The sequence below is a fragment of the Saccopteryx bilineata genome, chromosome 8 (genome assembly GCF_036850765.1).
Source record: "Saccopteryx bilineata isolate mSacBil1 chromosome 8, mSacBil1_pri_phased_curated, whole genome shotgun sequence".
NCBI classification, from domain to species: domain Eukaryota; kingdom Metazoa; phylum Chordata; class Mammalia; order Chiroptera; family Emballonuridae; genus Saccopteryx; species Saccopteryx bilineata.
Window position 1 is genome coordinate 46,838,205 of NC_089497.1, and position 15,522 is coordinate 46,853,726.

Below are 15,522 nucleotides of genomic sequence, written 5' to 3' on the forward strand. Positions count from 1 at the left end.
GGAGAAGGGGGATGTTGAAGGGAACATGGGGTAGGTGGGATGTATTTGGTGGGACACTTGAATCTATATAAACACAATAAATTAAAGTCAATAAAAATAAATAAATAAATAAACTCCATCACTCTCCCTCCAATCCAAGAAGGTATCTCTTTGTATCCAATACCAGAGCCTTAATCTGTTTGTTTTGTTTTGTTTCTGTTAAATATTTGCCCAATAAATCAACTCTAAAGGAAATTCCTTTTTTATTTGAATGTCTTACATTACTAATAAGATTGATCCTATTTCATTACTCATTGTCCACTTCATTTTTTCTGCATATTGTCTTTATGTTCTTTTGTAATGGAGCATCAGGATTTTTTCCAGTGACATGTGACCACATTGTTTATTTTGAAAATAATTCCTTTATTTACAATATGAGCTATACAAGTTTTCCCAGACTAAAATTTGCTTTTGTGTGGTGTTTAGTTAAAATATTAATCTTGATTTTTATAGATAGGCTTTTATATTTCTGAAATTATTTTGAATAATGTGTTATTAAAATTTTCAAAAATTTGGAAAAGCTGAAAAACATTATACAGTGAACACCAGATATCTCCAACCTACATTCTAATATTAATTTTTATTATATTTGCTTTGTCTCATAACCTACTAGAAATGATTTTAACTGTTTAGAGTCATTTTTTAAAATATAATTCCACTTCTAGGAGTTTAACCTAAGGAAGTAATTACTAAAAACATAAAGAACCATAAAAAGTAAGGTTTTTTTTTTATCTTGCTTTCAACTGTATCCTCACAACTAGGACAGTGTTCATCATGCTGTAGCCCTCCCTAAATATTTGACTGAGTGACTTTTCTCATCAGGGGAAAACTTCTCCTGCTTTAGAACATTGAAAATGACTTTTTTAGTGTGTTTAGTCTCCAAGACCATAAAATCTGTTTAGTGCAAAGCAGCATAGTATATTCTAACAGCCAGTCACCTATCACTGATCTGCTTAATCAGTATGCTAAATTGCTGGAAAAGTATGCTCAATATATTAGAAACATCAAATGTTCTTTCATAAAAATAGTCAAAAACCTGTGAATAAATTGTCATAAATTCTGAAAAATGGTTTGCATCATTTAATGACAGCCTCTCAGATCTGGGAAGGAATTGGAATTCAAAACATTTTTATTTCCCTTCAGAAGATGATGGCAGAATGCTGAAATGCCTGAGAAGACTGAAGAACAAAAGAAAGTATTGCAGGCTAAAGTATCTGACAAGAATGGGGAAAGTCGTGTCATAAATTGTAGAATTTATCTCACTGAGAAGGGACTAGAAAAAATGATGCACAGTACTTCAAAAGAGAAAAAATAAAGTCTGCCATGAATCTTACGAGTCCACAAAGCCTGGGCGAGCAGATATATGGAAACAAGCTAATTACTGTCTTTTCCTCTCCTGGTTCAGAACAAAAGAAAAGTAGAAGCCACACAATATTTCCACCAGGAACTACTACTACTACTACTGCTGCTGCTGCTGCTGCTACTACTACTGCTGCTGCTGCTGCTGCTACTACTACTACTACTACTGCTACTGCTGCTGCTGCTGCTACTACTACTACTACTGCTACTGCTGCTACTACTACTACCACTGCTACTGCTGCTACTACTACTATTGCTACTACTACTGCTGCTGCTAGTACTACCACTGCTACTGCTGCTACTACTACTACTGCTACTGCTGCTACTACTACTACTGCTACTGCTACTGTTGCTGCTACTACTACCACTGCTACTGCTGCTACTACTACTGCTGCTGCTAGTACTACCACTGCTACTGCTGCTACTACTACTACTGCTACTGCTGCTGCTACTACTACCACTGCTACTGCTGCTACTACTACTACCACTGCTACTGCTGCTACTGCTACTACTGCTACTGCTACTGTTGCTGCTACTACTACCACTGCTACTGCTGCTACTACTACTGCTGCTACTACTACTGCTTCTGCTAGTACTACCACTGCTACTGCTGCTACTACTACTGCTACTGCTGCTACTACTACCACTGCTACTGCTGCTACTACTACTACTACCACTGCTACTGCTGCTACTGCTACTACTGCTACTGCTGCTGCTGCTGCTACTACTGCTACTGCTACTGCTGCTACTACTACTACCACTGATACTGCTACTACTACTACTGCTGCTGCTATTACTACTACTACTGCTACTACTACTACTACTACTGCTGCTGCTACTGCTGCTACTACTACTGCTACTGCTGCTGCTACTACTACCACTACTGCTACTGCTGCTGCTACTACTACTACTACTACTGCTACTGCTGCTGCTACTACTACCACTACTGCTACTGCTACTACTACTACTACTACTACTGCTATTGCTGCTACTGCTGCTACTACTACTACCACTAAAAACATGTTACTGTCCCTTTTCTCGGGAGTCTTGGAGCAAAGGTAGTTCTGTCATGTGGTTGCAGGTAAAATCACTTGAGGAGCTTAAAAAAATTTGAATGCTCAGATCCCCTGCCACACCAATTAAACAAGAATCTCTTCAGGCTGGAGAAGGGGGAAGGGTGTGAGGAAGGAGGGAAAGTTATTTATATAAAATTTTCCCCATGTCATCCTGACCGCAGCTAGGAATGTAAAACATTGAATAAAAGAATGTATAGCAAAGAAGGTATGGAAGAGTCAACTTCTGTGAATTGCTAAGTTTCCTTCCACAATTCTATGGTGGCAGCCATCCAAATAAGAGCAAAGACAAAAAAAATGCTTCCCAGTCATTCAGATTTCAGCTGTCACTCCCCAAATATTATTAGCATATGCATTGGTTTCTGTGCAAAAGACTAGGGAAGGCTTTCACCAGGAGTGGCGTTTTCCAATTGTGTTTAGTGTAGTATATGGGTTATGCTAGCACAAATCTAAAGAAGACCTCCTTTACATAAAATAAAATAAACCAAAACCAGAAATGAAAACATCTCCAGCTCAGTAACTGTTACACAGCCTCTAGATCAATACTGGTTCCTAACCATCTCTGCTTTGAATGTCCTGAGATGAAAATAAAATCATCTCATCTCATCTGTACTTACACTGAAAAACAGAATTTAGTTAAGGGTCAAAAGAGGAGAAGGTGAGATTTTTCTATGACTGACTTTCCAAATGTACCACTATTTCTCATAAGCACTTTACAAATTATCTTCACTTTATAGACAAGAAAACTTAAAAAAAAAAAAAAGCTAGGACTTGAACAAGAACTGCTTGAATCTACTGCTTTGTGCTCTTATAACTACTTTTTCCCATATATACTCAACCATTTATTCATTTTTGACATTTAAAAGCATTTCTAATTTCCAATCATTTTTAATATTGATTAATAGTTTGCTCTGTGTGTCTTTTCCTTCTTATTTAGATTTGCTCCTTTGGAACGCAATTATGGAAGTGAATTGACAGAGTGTGAACATGGTTAAAGTATTTCACATATAGCGCAAAACTGCTTGCCAAAGGGGTTGTAGAAATTGACAATGCCTCCAGAAATGCATGATAGGCAAATCTCAAGAGTATTTCTTTCTAATTTAATAGGTAAAAATAATATTTTATCTCATTGCTTAATATTCATTTAGATATTTGGTGAATTGAGACATTTTTCATATTATACATTCTTTGGTTTATTTATCGATTGGAACCTTATTTATAAACTTTGATATGATTTTCTTTGTAGAATTTTTCACAGTTGCAATGAATATTTTGTAGCATTATGTTCAATGCTTGTCTCCCCAGCTTAGATACTAAGCCCCTTGAGCGTAGATGTCATACTTGCATTGTTCAACGTTAAATTCTAGCACCTGGTATATAATGTATGCTAAAGTTATTCATAAATAGAAAGAAACACTTACTTCCCACATTTACTAGAGGGGGCTATGCAATTTATTATCTTTTATGCTGTTAATTTTATTGTTGTTTTCTTTTGTTTAGAGTAATACCATACTTAGGTAGTGACCATCACAAAGTAATCCATTTTAAATAGAATTAGCACTGAAAAATTACAGAATAAAAAAGGCAATCTAAATGGGATGCAGATCTTTTACAAAACATTCCTCGAAGAGATGGATCTCTTTACGACCAAAACATTTTCAAATGGAGTGTTTGGCAGTACCCCGTCTGTTGGGGGTTCTGCTGATAACCTTTTGTAAGAGATAATAGACCCAAGTGAAACAACCTGTACTTTTTAGGTTGTAATGGACTTCTAATTAGTGCAATTAACATGATGGCTTTAATTTGTAAGCCAGCTAATGGTTTAGAATCTGATTTCTTTGAGATCACTTCTCTCTGGGATGTTAAACAATCAAGAACAGCTAACCCACTCTTGGACTAGATATGTACTGTAGTTACTCACTGTACTTCTCACTCTTCCTTCCACAACATTTTAAAGAGGAAATAAAGAAAGGTATTTTTCCACCACTAATTCCTGCTGGAATACCACCTTTGTTAGGACAACAACCAAGGAAATACTAAAGAATCACCTCACACATCTAAAGTGACTCCTTAGGATTATCCTAAGACCTGTCCAGTGCAGAATCCCCAATTGGTGGTTGTGTGTGCCAAAGGTCAGTGTTCCCAAATATTCCAATGCTCTTTTTTTATGGACATAAACATTATTATTATTATTTTGAAAATGCCTAATGGGAACTATGACGTATACTTCTGAGGTAAACCATTCTTGTTATACCCTGCTGGTTCCCATGAGTTGAGAAGCATCACAATAAATTGTCAGTTGTCACTGCTTGTGGAAAGTCTGATTAGCTCTCCAGCAACTGGATGTATGGAAATAGCCCTTCCTTCCAATCTCAGCACCCTCTCTTTGAAAGAGCATGCTTGCTGCTCTGTTCACACTCCACTGTGATCTTTTTTTTTTTTTTTCTGAAGCTGGAAACAGGGAGAGACAGTCAGACAGACTCCCACATGCGCCCCACCGGGATCCACCCGGCACACCCACCAGGGGCGACGCTCTGCCCACCAGGGGGCGATGCTCTGCCCCTCCGGGGTGTTGCTCTGTCGTGACCAGAGCCCCTCTAGCGCCTGGGGCAGAGGCCAAGGAGCCATCCCCAGCGCCTGGCCATCTTTGCTCCAATGGAGCCTCGCTGCGGGAGGGGAAGAGAGAGACAGAGAGGAAGGAGAGGGGGAGGGGTGGAGAAGCAGATGGGTGCTTCTTCTGTGTGCCCTGGCTGGGAATCGAACCCTGGACTTCTGCACGCCAGGCCGACGCTCTACCACTGAGCCAACCGGCCAGGGCCTGTGATCCTTTTTTTTTTTTCAACCAACTCCCACAAGATTCTGATGCCTTTTGTTATTCAAAACAAAAGAGCAACCAAAAATTTTATTTAGAGCAACAAAAATTTTCAAAAAGAACTATGGGGCCTTCTTTATTTGTGTAGCTTCACCTAAAGTGAAAAGGCCCTTTTGAAATTTAAAAACTATTGTAAATTTCCTTCCTTCCTTCCTCCTTCCCTTCCTTCCTTCTTTCCTTTGCCTGTTAGCACAGCACATACTTTGGACAAGTTCACACAAAAAAAATGGAAGCACAAATGTAACTAACCCTAACAATGTCAGTAATCTGGCAAAATATTTTCTATATTAGTGATTAGTAGTGCAAATATTTTTCAAAGCCCAAAAATTATGTTTGACATCAGTGTTTATTCAGTGTTTCTAAAATAGTTATCAAAAACAAGTTCTCATCTTTTGTAACTTCACTATCCAATATAGTGGTTATTGGCCACATCTGCTATTCATGTGACCAATCGAAAATGAGCTGGTTAAGTGTAAAATACACACTGGGTTTTGAGGACTTGTTATGAAAAAAATGTGAAATATTAATTATTTTGTGTTGATTGCATGTTGAAGTGATAATAGTTTATATGATTGAATAAAATATATTATAAAATCAATTTTACCTACTTAATTTTCCTTTTATAGACATGTGGCTACTAAAAAAAACTTAAATTATATATGTCAATTGCATCAGACTTATAATGATCATCAGTGGGATGGAAATACTTAGGATTCAAAATTGAAGTTCATTACCAACAGTATGATCACAACATAGTTCTATCTGTTGTCTTCTCACAGCTCTTCCCACACTCTCTGGGCAGCAAGAGAATGTAAAAGGAATTCTACACATAAACATTTGCTAGTCAATTCCAGATCTCCGGAGAAGCAGTTCAGGCTAAGGGAGTAGGCCTCTCAATTCCTACTGCATGTACTGCCCCATTGAGGACATGTCATCTCTACCTCCGCAAGCACTTGGGATCCCAGGGGCAAGCTGATATGGTCCTAGTTGGAGCCCCAACTCTTCACTCTTTAACCATACCCTTTGACCAACCACATTTTTTAGAAGGGACTTTAGGTATGAACTTGGGTAGTATTCTTAGCCTTTTTAAAAGTAAAAATCTCCAACAGCTATCGACAACTTATGCGAGTATGGTTAAATATGAATTTAGTGTTCTTTGAAAATGCTTGCCATTGGGCAAACCATACTTTAAACTAGATTTTTATCAAAGTGAGGTTCTACTGTAGCAGAATCAGTTGTAATTATTCCTCCAATGCATATTTCAGGGCCTCACCATCAATAATAAAGATTCTGGATGTTCAGACCAGGAAACAGGAATCTGAATTTAAACATCTTTGAAGTTGTCCCCATGCATTCTAAATTGTATGATGTAAATCACTATCTAAAGCTATAATTTTTAATTTTTGAAAATTCTGTTTTAAGTAATTACAGTATATACCAGATACACTGCAATATGATGATCTCTCTATGATAACACTGGATATCAATGAGATGACAGATATACATTATTTTCCAGAAGCAATTGGTTTCTCTGTTGCCTATTCATGAGAGCCTGAACACAATTATTTCAGTCATAGTTTCTTGATAAATTGAAAAACTTACTGGTGATATTACTTCATGTCTAAAATTCTTTAATAAAATATACTTAATAAATATCTTATTTTATTATTTTTAATATAAATCCTAAGAAATACACAATATTTTATGTCATTATAAATTTTAAGATAGAAAAATTGATATTTTTGGAGTTTCTAGACTTAGCCAGTCCCTGGAAATATATACAGCAGAAACGTTTTAGATTTTCTTTTAATTATACCATGTAAACACTCATTTTGTCTACTTACAGGTATACTGAGGAGAAAGAAATTTTTTAAAAAGTCAATTGTTATGTGGAGTTAAGTGGCAGAGACTTCAGACAGCATCATGTGCCTTAAGTATCAAAGTAAAAGCATCATTTTAACCTAGCATCATGTCACGTAACAGAAAAGAAACTACATCAATTTCAGAAAAACTGGGTTTTGCGGCCCTGGCCAGTTGGCTTAGTGGTAGAGCATCGGCCTGGCGTGCAGAAGTCCCGGGTTCAATTCCCGGCCAGAGCACACAGGAGAAGCGCCCATCTGCTTCTCCACCCCTCCCCCTCTCCTTCCTCTCTGTCTCTCTCTTCCCCTCCCGCAGAGAGGCTCCATTGGAGCAAAGATGGCCCGGGCGCTGGGGATGGCTCCTTGGCCTCTGCCCCAGGTGCTAGAATGGCTCTGGTCGCAACAGAGCGACACCCCAGAGGGGCAGAGCATCGTCCCTTGGTGGGCAGAGCATCGCCCCTGGTGGGCATGCCAGGTGGATCCCGGTCGGGCGCATGCGGGAGTCTGTCTGACTGTCTCTCCCCATTTCCAGCTTCATAAAATACAAAAAAACAAAAAACAAAAAACAAAACAAAACTGGGTTTTGGTCTGGAGTTATCTACTAACAGTAATGTATCAGTTGCCTCATCTGAAAATTACAGCTGGTCAACAAGATGATTCCAAGACATTCTTTCAGTTGTGACATTCTCTGTTTTTATTCTGTATTCACAAGACTATGGACTTGTCAAGATAGGATCATGAACAGATTGTATGGGCAAGATTTAGAGCATCTTAGAGAAAAGTTTGTGTGTGGCACCTTATGGAATAACAAGAAATATTATAGCGCATGTTTATAGGCAGAAGGGTGAATTTTCGGGAACTCTGCAAAATAGGTTGCATCATATGGGTCCTGGAAAGAGGTTACTAGGGAGTCACACTGTGACTGAGGTTGAGTGAGACAGTTTCTACGTCAAGCTGATTGATCCGGGGGGAAAGGGCTTGAGGTCAGGTCTCTCCCTGGAATGTCACAATGCAGACAGCACTCCAGGCCCCTCACCTTATGAGTACCACCATTTAAACAGCAGAGAAAAAGGAAGGTGTGTATATAAATGGCATATCTTTACATCTCTGTAGGAGAGTGGCTTTCACATTTTTTTTGTTTGTTTTCAAAAGAAAACATCAGGGAAGCTAGTCAAACCATCTGCCTTTTAAGAAAACAAAGAACCAGAGTTCAGGGAGCAAGCAGTGAAGAATGAAAAGTCAGACGGTAAAATATTTGTCTCCCAACACAAATTGTGTGAAGTTTCTCAAAACTTACATTATAGGCCCTGGCCAGTTTGCTCAGTGGTAGAGCATCGGCCCAGTGTGTGGAAGTCTCAGGTTCAATTCTCAAGCAGGGCACACAGGAGAAGCAGATGGGTTCTCTTCCCCCTCTCCTTTCTCTCTAGCTCTCTCTTCTCCTCCCACAACCAAGGCTCCACTGGAGCAAAGTTGGCCCAGGCACTGAGGATGGCTCCATGGCCTCCACTTCAGACACTAGAATGGCTCCAGTTGCAATGCAGTGACACCTCAGATGGGCAGAGCATTGCCCCCTAATGGGCATGCTGGGTGGATCCCAATTGGGTGCATGTGGGAGTCTGTCTGTCTGCCTCCCTGCTTCTCACTTCAGAAAAATACAAAAAACAAAACAAAACAAACAAAAAAACCCATACATTTTAAATACAATCTATTACCCTCATGTTTTCCTTGTTTGTCCTTCTCTATTAGCTCACCATGAGAATTTTCTCTCACAACTTTTCACCATTCTGCTATCTGTTTCTCTCTTCTGGTTGCTAGGTTCAGAATAAGATTTGGCCCCTATGGTAGATCCTGCTAGAAGCAAAGACTAGAACTGTTATGTTAGTGGAATATTTAATAAACCTCAGAGCATACTTGGCCAAACACCCAGAAGATTAGAGTTTCATTCCTGAAATTTCTTTTTTTTTACCTTGATCCTAGTTAACTATCCTTTTCAACTAAATTATATGGACCAGAGTCCTTTGCACTCTCCTTACCATATATACCTTGTACTCAGGGAGCTTATACTTCAGGTATATTTCTGCTTTCTTAAATACTTTAAGAAAATCTCTTTTCACTAATGTTCAATTTTTTTTTCTTTCTTATTTTTTAGCAAGAGAGACAGAGACAAAGAGGGACAGATAAGGACAGACAAACAGGAAGGGAGAGAGATTAAAAGAATCAATTCTCTGTGTGGCACCTTAGTTGTTCATTGGTTGCTTTCTGGTATGTGCCTTGACTGGAGGGGGGGGGCTTCAGCTGAGTGAGTGACCCCTTGCCAGTAACCCTGGGCTCAAGTCAGCGACCTTGGGCTCAAGCCAGCTACCATGGGGTCATATGTATGATCCCATGGTCTCTAGCCAGCAACCCCTTACTCAAGCTGGTGAGCCCATGCTCAAGCCAGATGAGCCTGCATTCAAGCTGGAAACCTCAAGGTTTCAAACCTGGGTCCTCTGTGTCCTCTAGGCAAATGCTCTATCCACTGTCCACCTCCTGGTCAGGCACTAATGTTCAATTTGAACAATAGTATCAATAGTTAAATTTTATATATTACTTAGTGCATTGAAAGCATTCTCAGAAGTGCTTTGCATATATTTATTCATTAATTCTTATAATAATATACACAGTAGGTAATATTATTGTCAATGTATCACAAATAAGGAATCAGTCATCAAGAGAGATGAAGTGACTTGTCCAGAGTCACACAAAGAATACTGAGCCACTCCATGAAATGCTACTTTTTCACAAGAACAAAAAATTCCAATATGATGCTACAAAACATGCACTTGACTTGGAAAAAAGAGAATGGGCTTTTAAGACAAGAAATACTAGGTTAAACAAAAATTCAGCCACATACTAGCTGCATAATTCCTGGACACATTACCTAATTTCTTTTAGCATGCAAGTGTTTTCAACTCTAAAAAAATGGAGCTAGTGCTCAAAGACCTGAAGTGAGGGTCAAAAAAATAGACAAGAGGTACCTGGTACAAAGAAGTCACTCAAAGATAGTTGTTGATACTGTTATTAAAATTACTTAACTACAATATAAAGCACTACCTAAAACTATTACTCTTTAGTTTTCTTCCTACTTCAATGAGGTTTCACTCATTTCCCCTCTAGTGTAACGCATGGTGATGTAACACCCAGGCTAGAGTGCAAGCCGTATGAAGGGGCCACACAGAGACCCAGCATATGTCTGAGATCCCCAACACAGGCTTTGTTCACCACATGGAAGGGTGGCTGGTTAAGTTAATCCCACGGGTGCATTCTCAGTAATGATACATCTCAGACCATTGATCCACACATGCGCACACACATACACATACACACACATACACATACACACACAATGTAAAAGTAAACCTCACCCTCTCACCCCTCTGATTCACTCAGATACTTATTTATTTTCCCTTATTTTTAGAAGCAGAATCCAAATAACAGGCTTGGGAAACTTTTTAGGTTTACAATTTTCCACATAATGATATGAAAGTTTCTGTGTAGAATATCTGGCTTGCTAGTGAGCACCCAGAGCCATTTCCTGGGAGAGCGTGCCAGGAACAGGAGTTGGCTTTGCTCCTTGAGGCAATTCACTGTGTGGCATTATGGCTGCTGTGAATTCTCTAGAAATTGCAAAATACACATTTGTTAAGATAGGAGTGGTTTTACCTTTCTTTTATCAACAGCTGTAGGATTAAATACACTATATCAGAGCTATGACATGAGAGGGAAATTATTAATATATATATTTTGTTATAAGGAGCAAAGGAAACTGAAGACTAGTTTAGCCACAAAAGCATCCCCTCTCCCTCTTTTTTTCCTTCTTCTGAGATGGTACTGGAGGCAAAAAGGGAAAGGAGGTGGAGACCATGAGCTGACCTCACATCTACCTTAGACATTTCAGGAGCTCTCATGCAATGAATTTAAGCATAAGGAAATCTATTTTCACTTTGGTGGAGGGTGGGTGAAAGGTGAACTAGACTCATTTGCTCCAGAGAAATATGATATTATTTCATAAATTTTAAAATAAATTGTATAAAGCAAATAAGGCTCATAATATAAATTTTAAGCACTTTTGAAAGAAAAATAATCATAAGGTTCTAGAGCTTCAAATAAAGTCATTCTTTGAGCTCAACACATAAGACTAAATATTTAAGTACTTAAGTATTTAAGGCTAAGTTCTTTAAACTAGGGCTGTTTATGACTTGCATGAAAAATTCTCGAGAGTAGAATCTCAGATATGTGACATATCAAACTTGTGCTTTGTAGAGCCTAGGCAAAGTCTGATCCTAGAACGCTCCCTTGTTAATAGTAACCCCTACATACCTTCTAAGGGGTTTCGCCTATATACATCACAAGGAATGCACATTTTTAAATGCTTTATGGGATCCAGGAGAATTGGCTTCTGTGTCTCCATTTGCATTTAACATTCTAAAACTTCTTAAGCTGGAAATGAATGGTCTGAAAAGTCTCTCTGGACTCTATTTCTCAGTTTCTAAATAATCAAACTTATCAGCCAATTCTCTTTTATCCTTCAGGCAAGTTTAAAATATATATTATACATATATGTTCGAAAAACTGTGGGTTTTTTTCATATTTCCAAACCTTGTTTCATGATCCAATATGCTTTTTTTTTTCTCAAAGAAAATATTGTTTGTTTCTAGGATTTTGGCAGAAATAAATGTTTTCTTTGGGGCTGTTCTGACAAATGTTTTCGGGATCTCATTTCTTTCCATTGGGGGGAGCACCCCCTGGTGGAAAACTGTGAAAATGTTTGCCACTTGTTTTTAATAGGCAGATGTGTTTTGAAAATATTAGTTTTACACAAAACACACCCAGAGTCATATTTCCAATGTTAATGTCTTTTCTCCTTTTGAATCATTGCCACAATATTTAGAATGTGCTCCTCTGCTGCAGATGCCATCAGAATTGCTGCTGCACTCTCTTTGGATCAGAACTGAGGGAGGAAAACAGCAAGTAGACATGTGTTCTTTTTTTTTTTTTTTGTATTTTTCTGAAGCTGGAAACAGAGAGAGACAGTCAGACTCCCACATGTGCCCGATCGGGATCCACCCAGCATGTCCACCAGGGGGCGATGCTCTGCCCATCCTGAGCGTAGCTATGGTGACCAGAGCCACTCTAGCGCCTGAGGCAGAAGCCACAGAGCCATCCCCAGTGCCCGGGGCAATCTTTGCTCCAATGGAGCCTTGGCTGTGGGAGGGGAAGAGAGAGACAGAGAGGAAGGAGAGGGGGAGGGGTGGAGAAGCAGATGGGCACTTCTCCTGTGTGCCCTGGCCGGGAATCGAACCTGGGACTTCTGCACGCCAGGAGGATGCTCTACCACTGAGCCAACCGGCCAGGGCCGACATGTGTTCTAACATGCGGGAAAATGAGAGAGACCCTTATCGTCCTCCCCTCAGTTCTTCACTTACTTCCATTTCTGCCCACCCTTCCCTTTCCTTCCCCCACCCTTCCCTACTCAGGCTTCTTCCCTCCCTCCGGGTTCTGCTAGTACAAACAAAGGTCTATTTCTTCAAGGGCCTCAGTGTGTGATACAACGGTCTGCTGTGAGAATATCTACTTATAGGTAAAGATTAAGGAATATCCCGTTCCTGAAAAAGGTCCCTGCCACAGCAGTCTGAAGAAGATTAATATAAAAGTGATTTGTTGGAAAGTGTTATTGGTTTCCTATTTCTCCTAAAATATAAAATTATATAGTTACTGAAAAACATACCAAATTAATCAATGAGTCTACAATTACTATAGCTTGTACAGGAAAAAACAGTATCATCTCCAACATAACTGGCATGAGCCCTATTGCTTATCCTTGCTGTTATGGGTTAAATTGGGCACCCTCCTAATTCCTATGTTAAAGTCCTAACCCCCCAATACCTCAGAATGTGACCTTATTTAGAAATAGGATCATTGCAAATGTATTTAGTTAAGATGAGGTGGTACTGGAGTAGAGCGAACTTCTAATCCAATGTGACTAGTGTCCTTCTAAAAAAGAGAAGTTAGAACTCAGACACAGACACAGGGTAAAAGCCATGTGAACATAAAGGCAGAGATTGGGTGACATATCACCAAGCCAAGAATCACCAGAGTTTGACAGCGAACCCCAGAAGCCAGGAGAAAACCATGGAAACAGATTCTCCCTCACAGTCCTCAGAAGAAACCAGTCCTGCTGATACCTTGATTTTGGAATTTTAGTCTACAGACCAATGAGGCAATAAGTTTCTATTGTTTAATCCATCTTCTTAGTGGCAATTTGTTAAAGCAACCCTAACAAACTAATCTTTCTTTGAACCCAAAATGGTGAATTCTTATCCCCGTACAACTTTTCTTTCTGAGTATAGAACAGTTCAAATGGCCAAACTCTTCTCTATGCTCCCCTAGCTAGTGGTACTCAATTAAAGGCAGAGAGAGAAGGCAGATGACAGGTTGTGTTATGGGAAATAGCCAATCTGTTATTTCCAAGTGGCTTTTCCTAAAACCACAGCCTAGCAATAACCACTACTACTGCCACTAAATAGAACCAAAATTTAATAGCAAAACAGCTAGGGAGCCCAGAGCCTCTCTCGCCATCATCTATGTTCCTACTAACGTGAGTATGGTTATTCCAGCAGGCAAACCAAACAAAACAAAGGTGACACATATATCACCTGGAATACCTGTGCCGGTTGGAGTTTTCTTGACACTTTTGTTCATCTATTCTCAATAGAGATGGCCAGTACTTTCATGTATAAGACAAGGTCATGATTCGCCTGCCCAAGGGACTCTTCTCCACACTGTTCCCCACACACACTGAGGTCTTTCCTCTGATTTCATTGCTCATTGTATAATACAACACACTCCCCCAACCATTTATATCAAACTTTTCCCAATCAAACCAATCATCATTAACCTCTGAATGCTCATTGCCCTTGTTGATTCTATTGCATCACTTGACCTCAGTGGACTCCCCCCCCCAATCAAAGGGTACAATCCAATAAAGACAACTGATTTTCTTTTCCCTGCTCCATTGTACCCTTCATAGCATGTGTTATGCTCCTCAGCACATGGTAGGGGAGTAACGCAGGCTCTCCTTCTGAAATAACAGGAACGGCTGTAATTATTTTGATGAACATCTCTGTCCCCAAATTATGCACAAACATGTGAATAATGACTTTTGAGCTGAATGATACTTTCATTTGTATTATGCTGTGTTATCTCATGGCATCCCTGAGAGACAGAGAGTCTTACAATAGCCTTGATGATTTGGGATTAGGTCTTTGTGAGAAGGTCTTCTCTGAAAAAGCTTTGGAGTATATTTCAGGGCAACAATTTCTAGGAGATGGTATCTTATAGAAAATTGTACTCAGAGAGAAACTTCCAGCCTTTCACCACCTCCCTTGATTTTATTCTTCCTTTTATTTTAACTTCTGTTTTAATGAAACTCCTGCCTCACTCTCATTATCCACCCTACCAGGCAGATGCACTTGCATTTCCCATCGCATACTCTGTTTTAAATAATTCCTCCAAAAAAGAAAAATAATTCTATGCCATCCATTTTTTTTTGATGATGATGAAATAACTAGGAGAAAACCCATCTAACACAACTCTCATTTCCGCTCTAGCAAAATGCCGAGCCGCTTCCTGCTCCCAGCCAGCCTGATTAAGGTGTCATCCCTCCGCTTCGTTTCTATTTATTTTTGGAGATTTTTTTCCCCCCGGTTAGTGTTTGTATACCTTTTCCCATATTTATGTTTGAAAGTCATGAATCATAGTTTGATTTACAACCTCTCTCGGGGAAGATAGGCAGCCCTAATCAGGGAGCAGCCGGCAAGTGTAATTAATACCCGCCAGACATTTTACCACATTAGCGTCCTGGATCCTGGGCTGGGGGGAAATGAGGGCGAGAGTTGCAGGCGCAGGGCTCTGTAGCCACCCATCCAAAGCATTAGCAGTAATAATAATACCAAGTGGGGACAGTGCAGAGATCCTCTAGCCCAATGGTCAAGCACAGAAGACCAGGAGAAGGGCGAGGGGACGAGGGAGCGGTGAGAGGAGCAGAGAAGCAGAGGCCCCGGTAAGGAAGACGGGCGACCGCATCTAGGAGAAATGCAGAGACAGGGACGTTGCGTGTGGCTGATGGATCACTCCCATTTAAAACACAAATATAAGGCAGCTTGCCAGAGCAGTTTGGGCCAGTTTCATTAAAACTCTTCATTCATCATACTGAAACGAGGAAGTATTTGTTATTGTGCCGGTGCCGGCCTAGTATCAAAGCTATTCCAGAACCGGGTGC

General features: G+C 39.7%; 1 protein-coding gene across 1 annotated transcript in view; it reads right to left on the bottom strand.

The window, feature by feature from the left end:
* Positions 1–1,440: 1,440 nt before the first annotated feature.
* The window catches only part of LOC136311683 (uncharacterized), a 112,743-nt gene continuing 98,661 nt past the window's right edge, over positions 1,441–15,522 (bottom strand). Inside the window, exon 2 of the mRNA XM_066240807.1 lies at positions 1,441–2,260. Coding sequence (XP_066096904.1) covers positions 1,441–2,260 — 820 coding nt within the window. The remainder of the gene's footprint in view (positions 2,261–15,522) is intronic.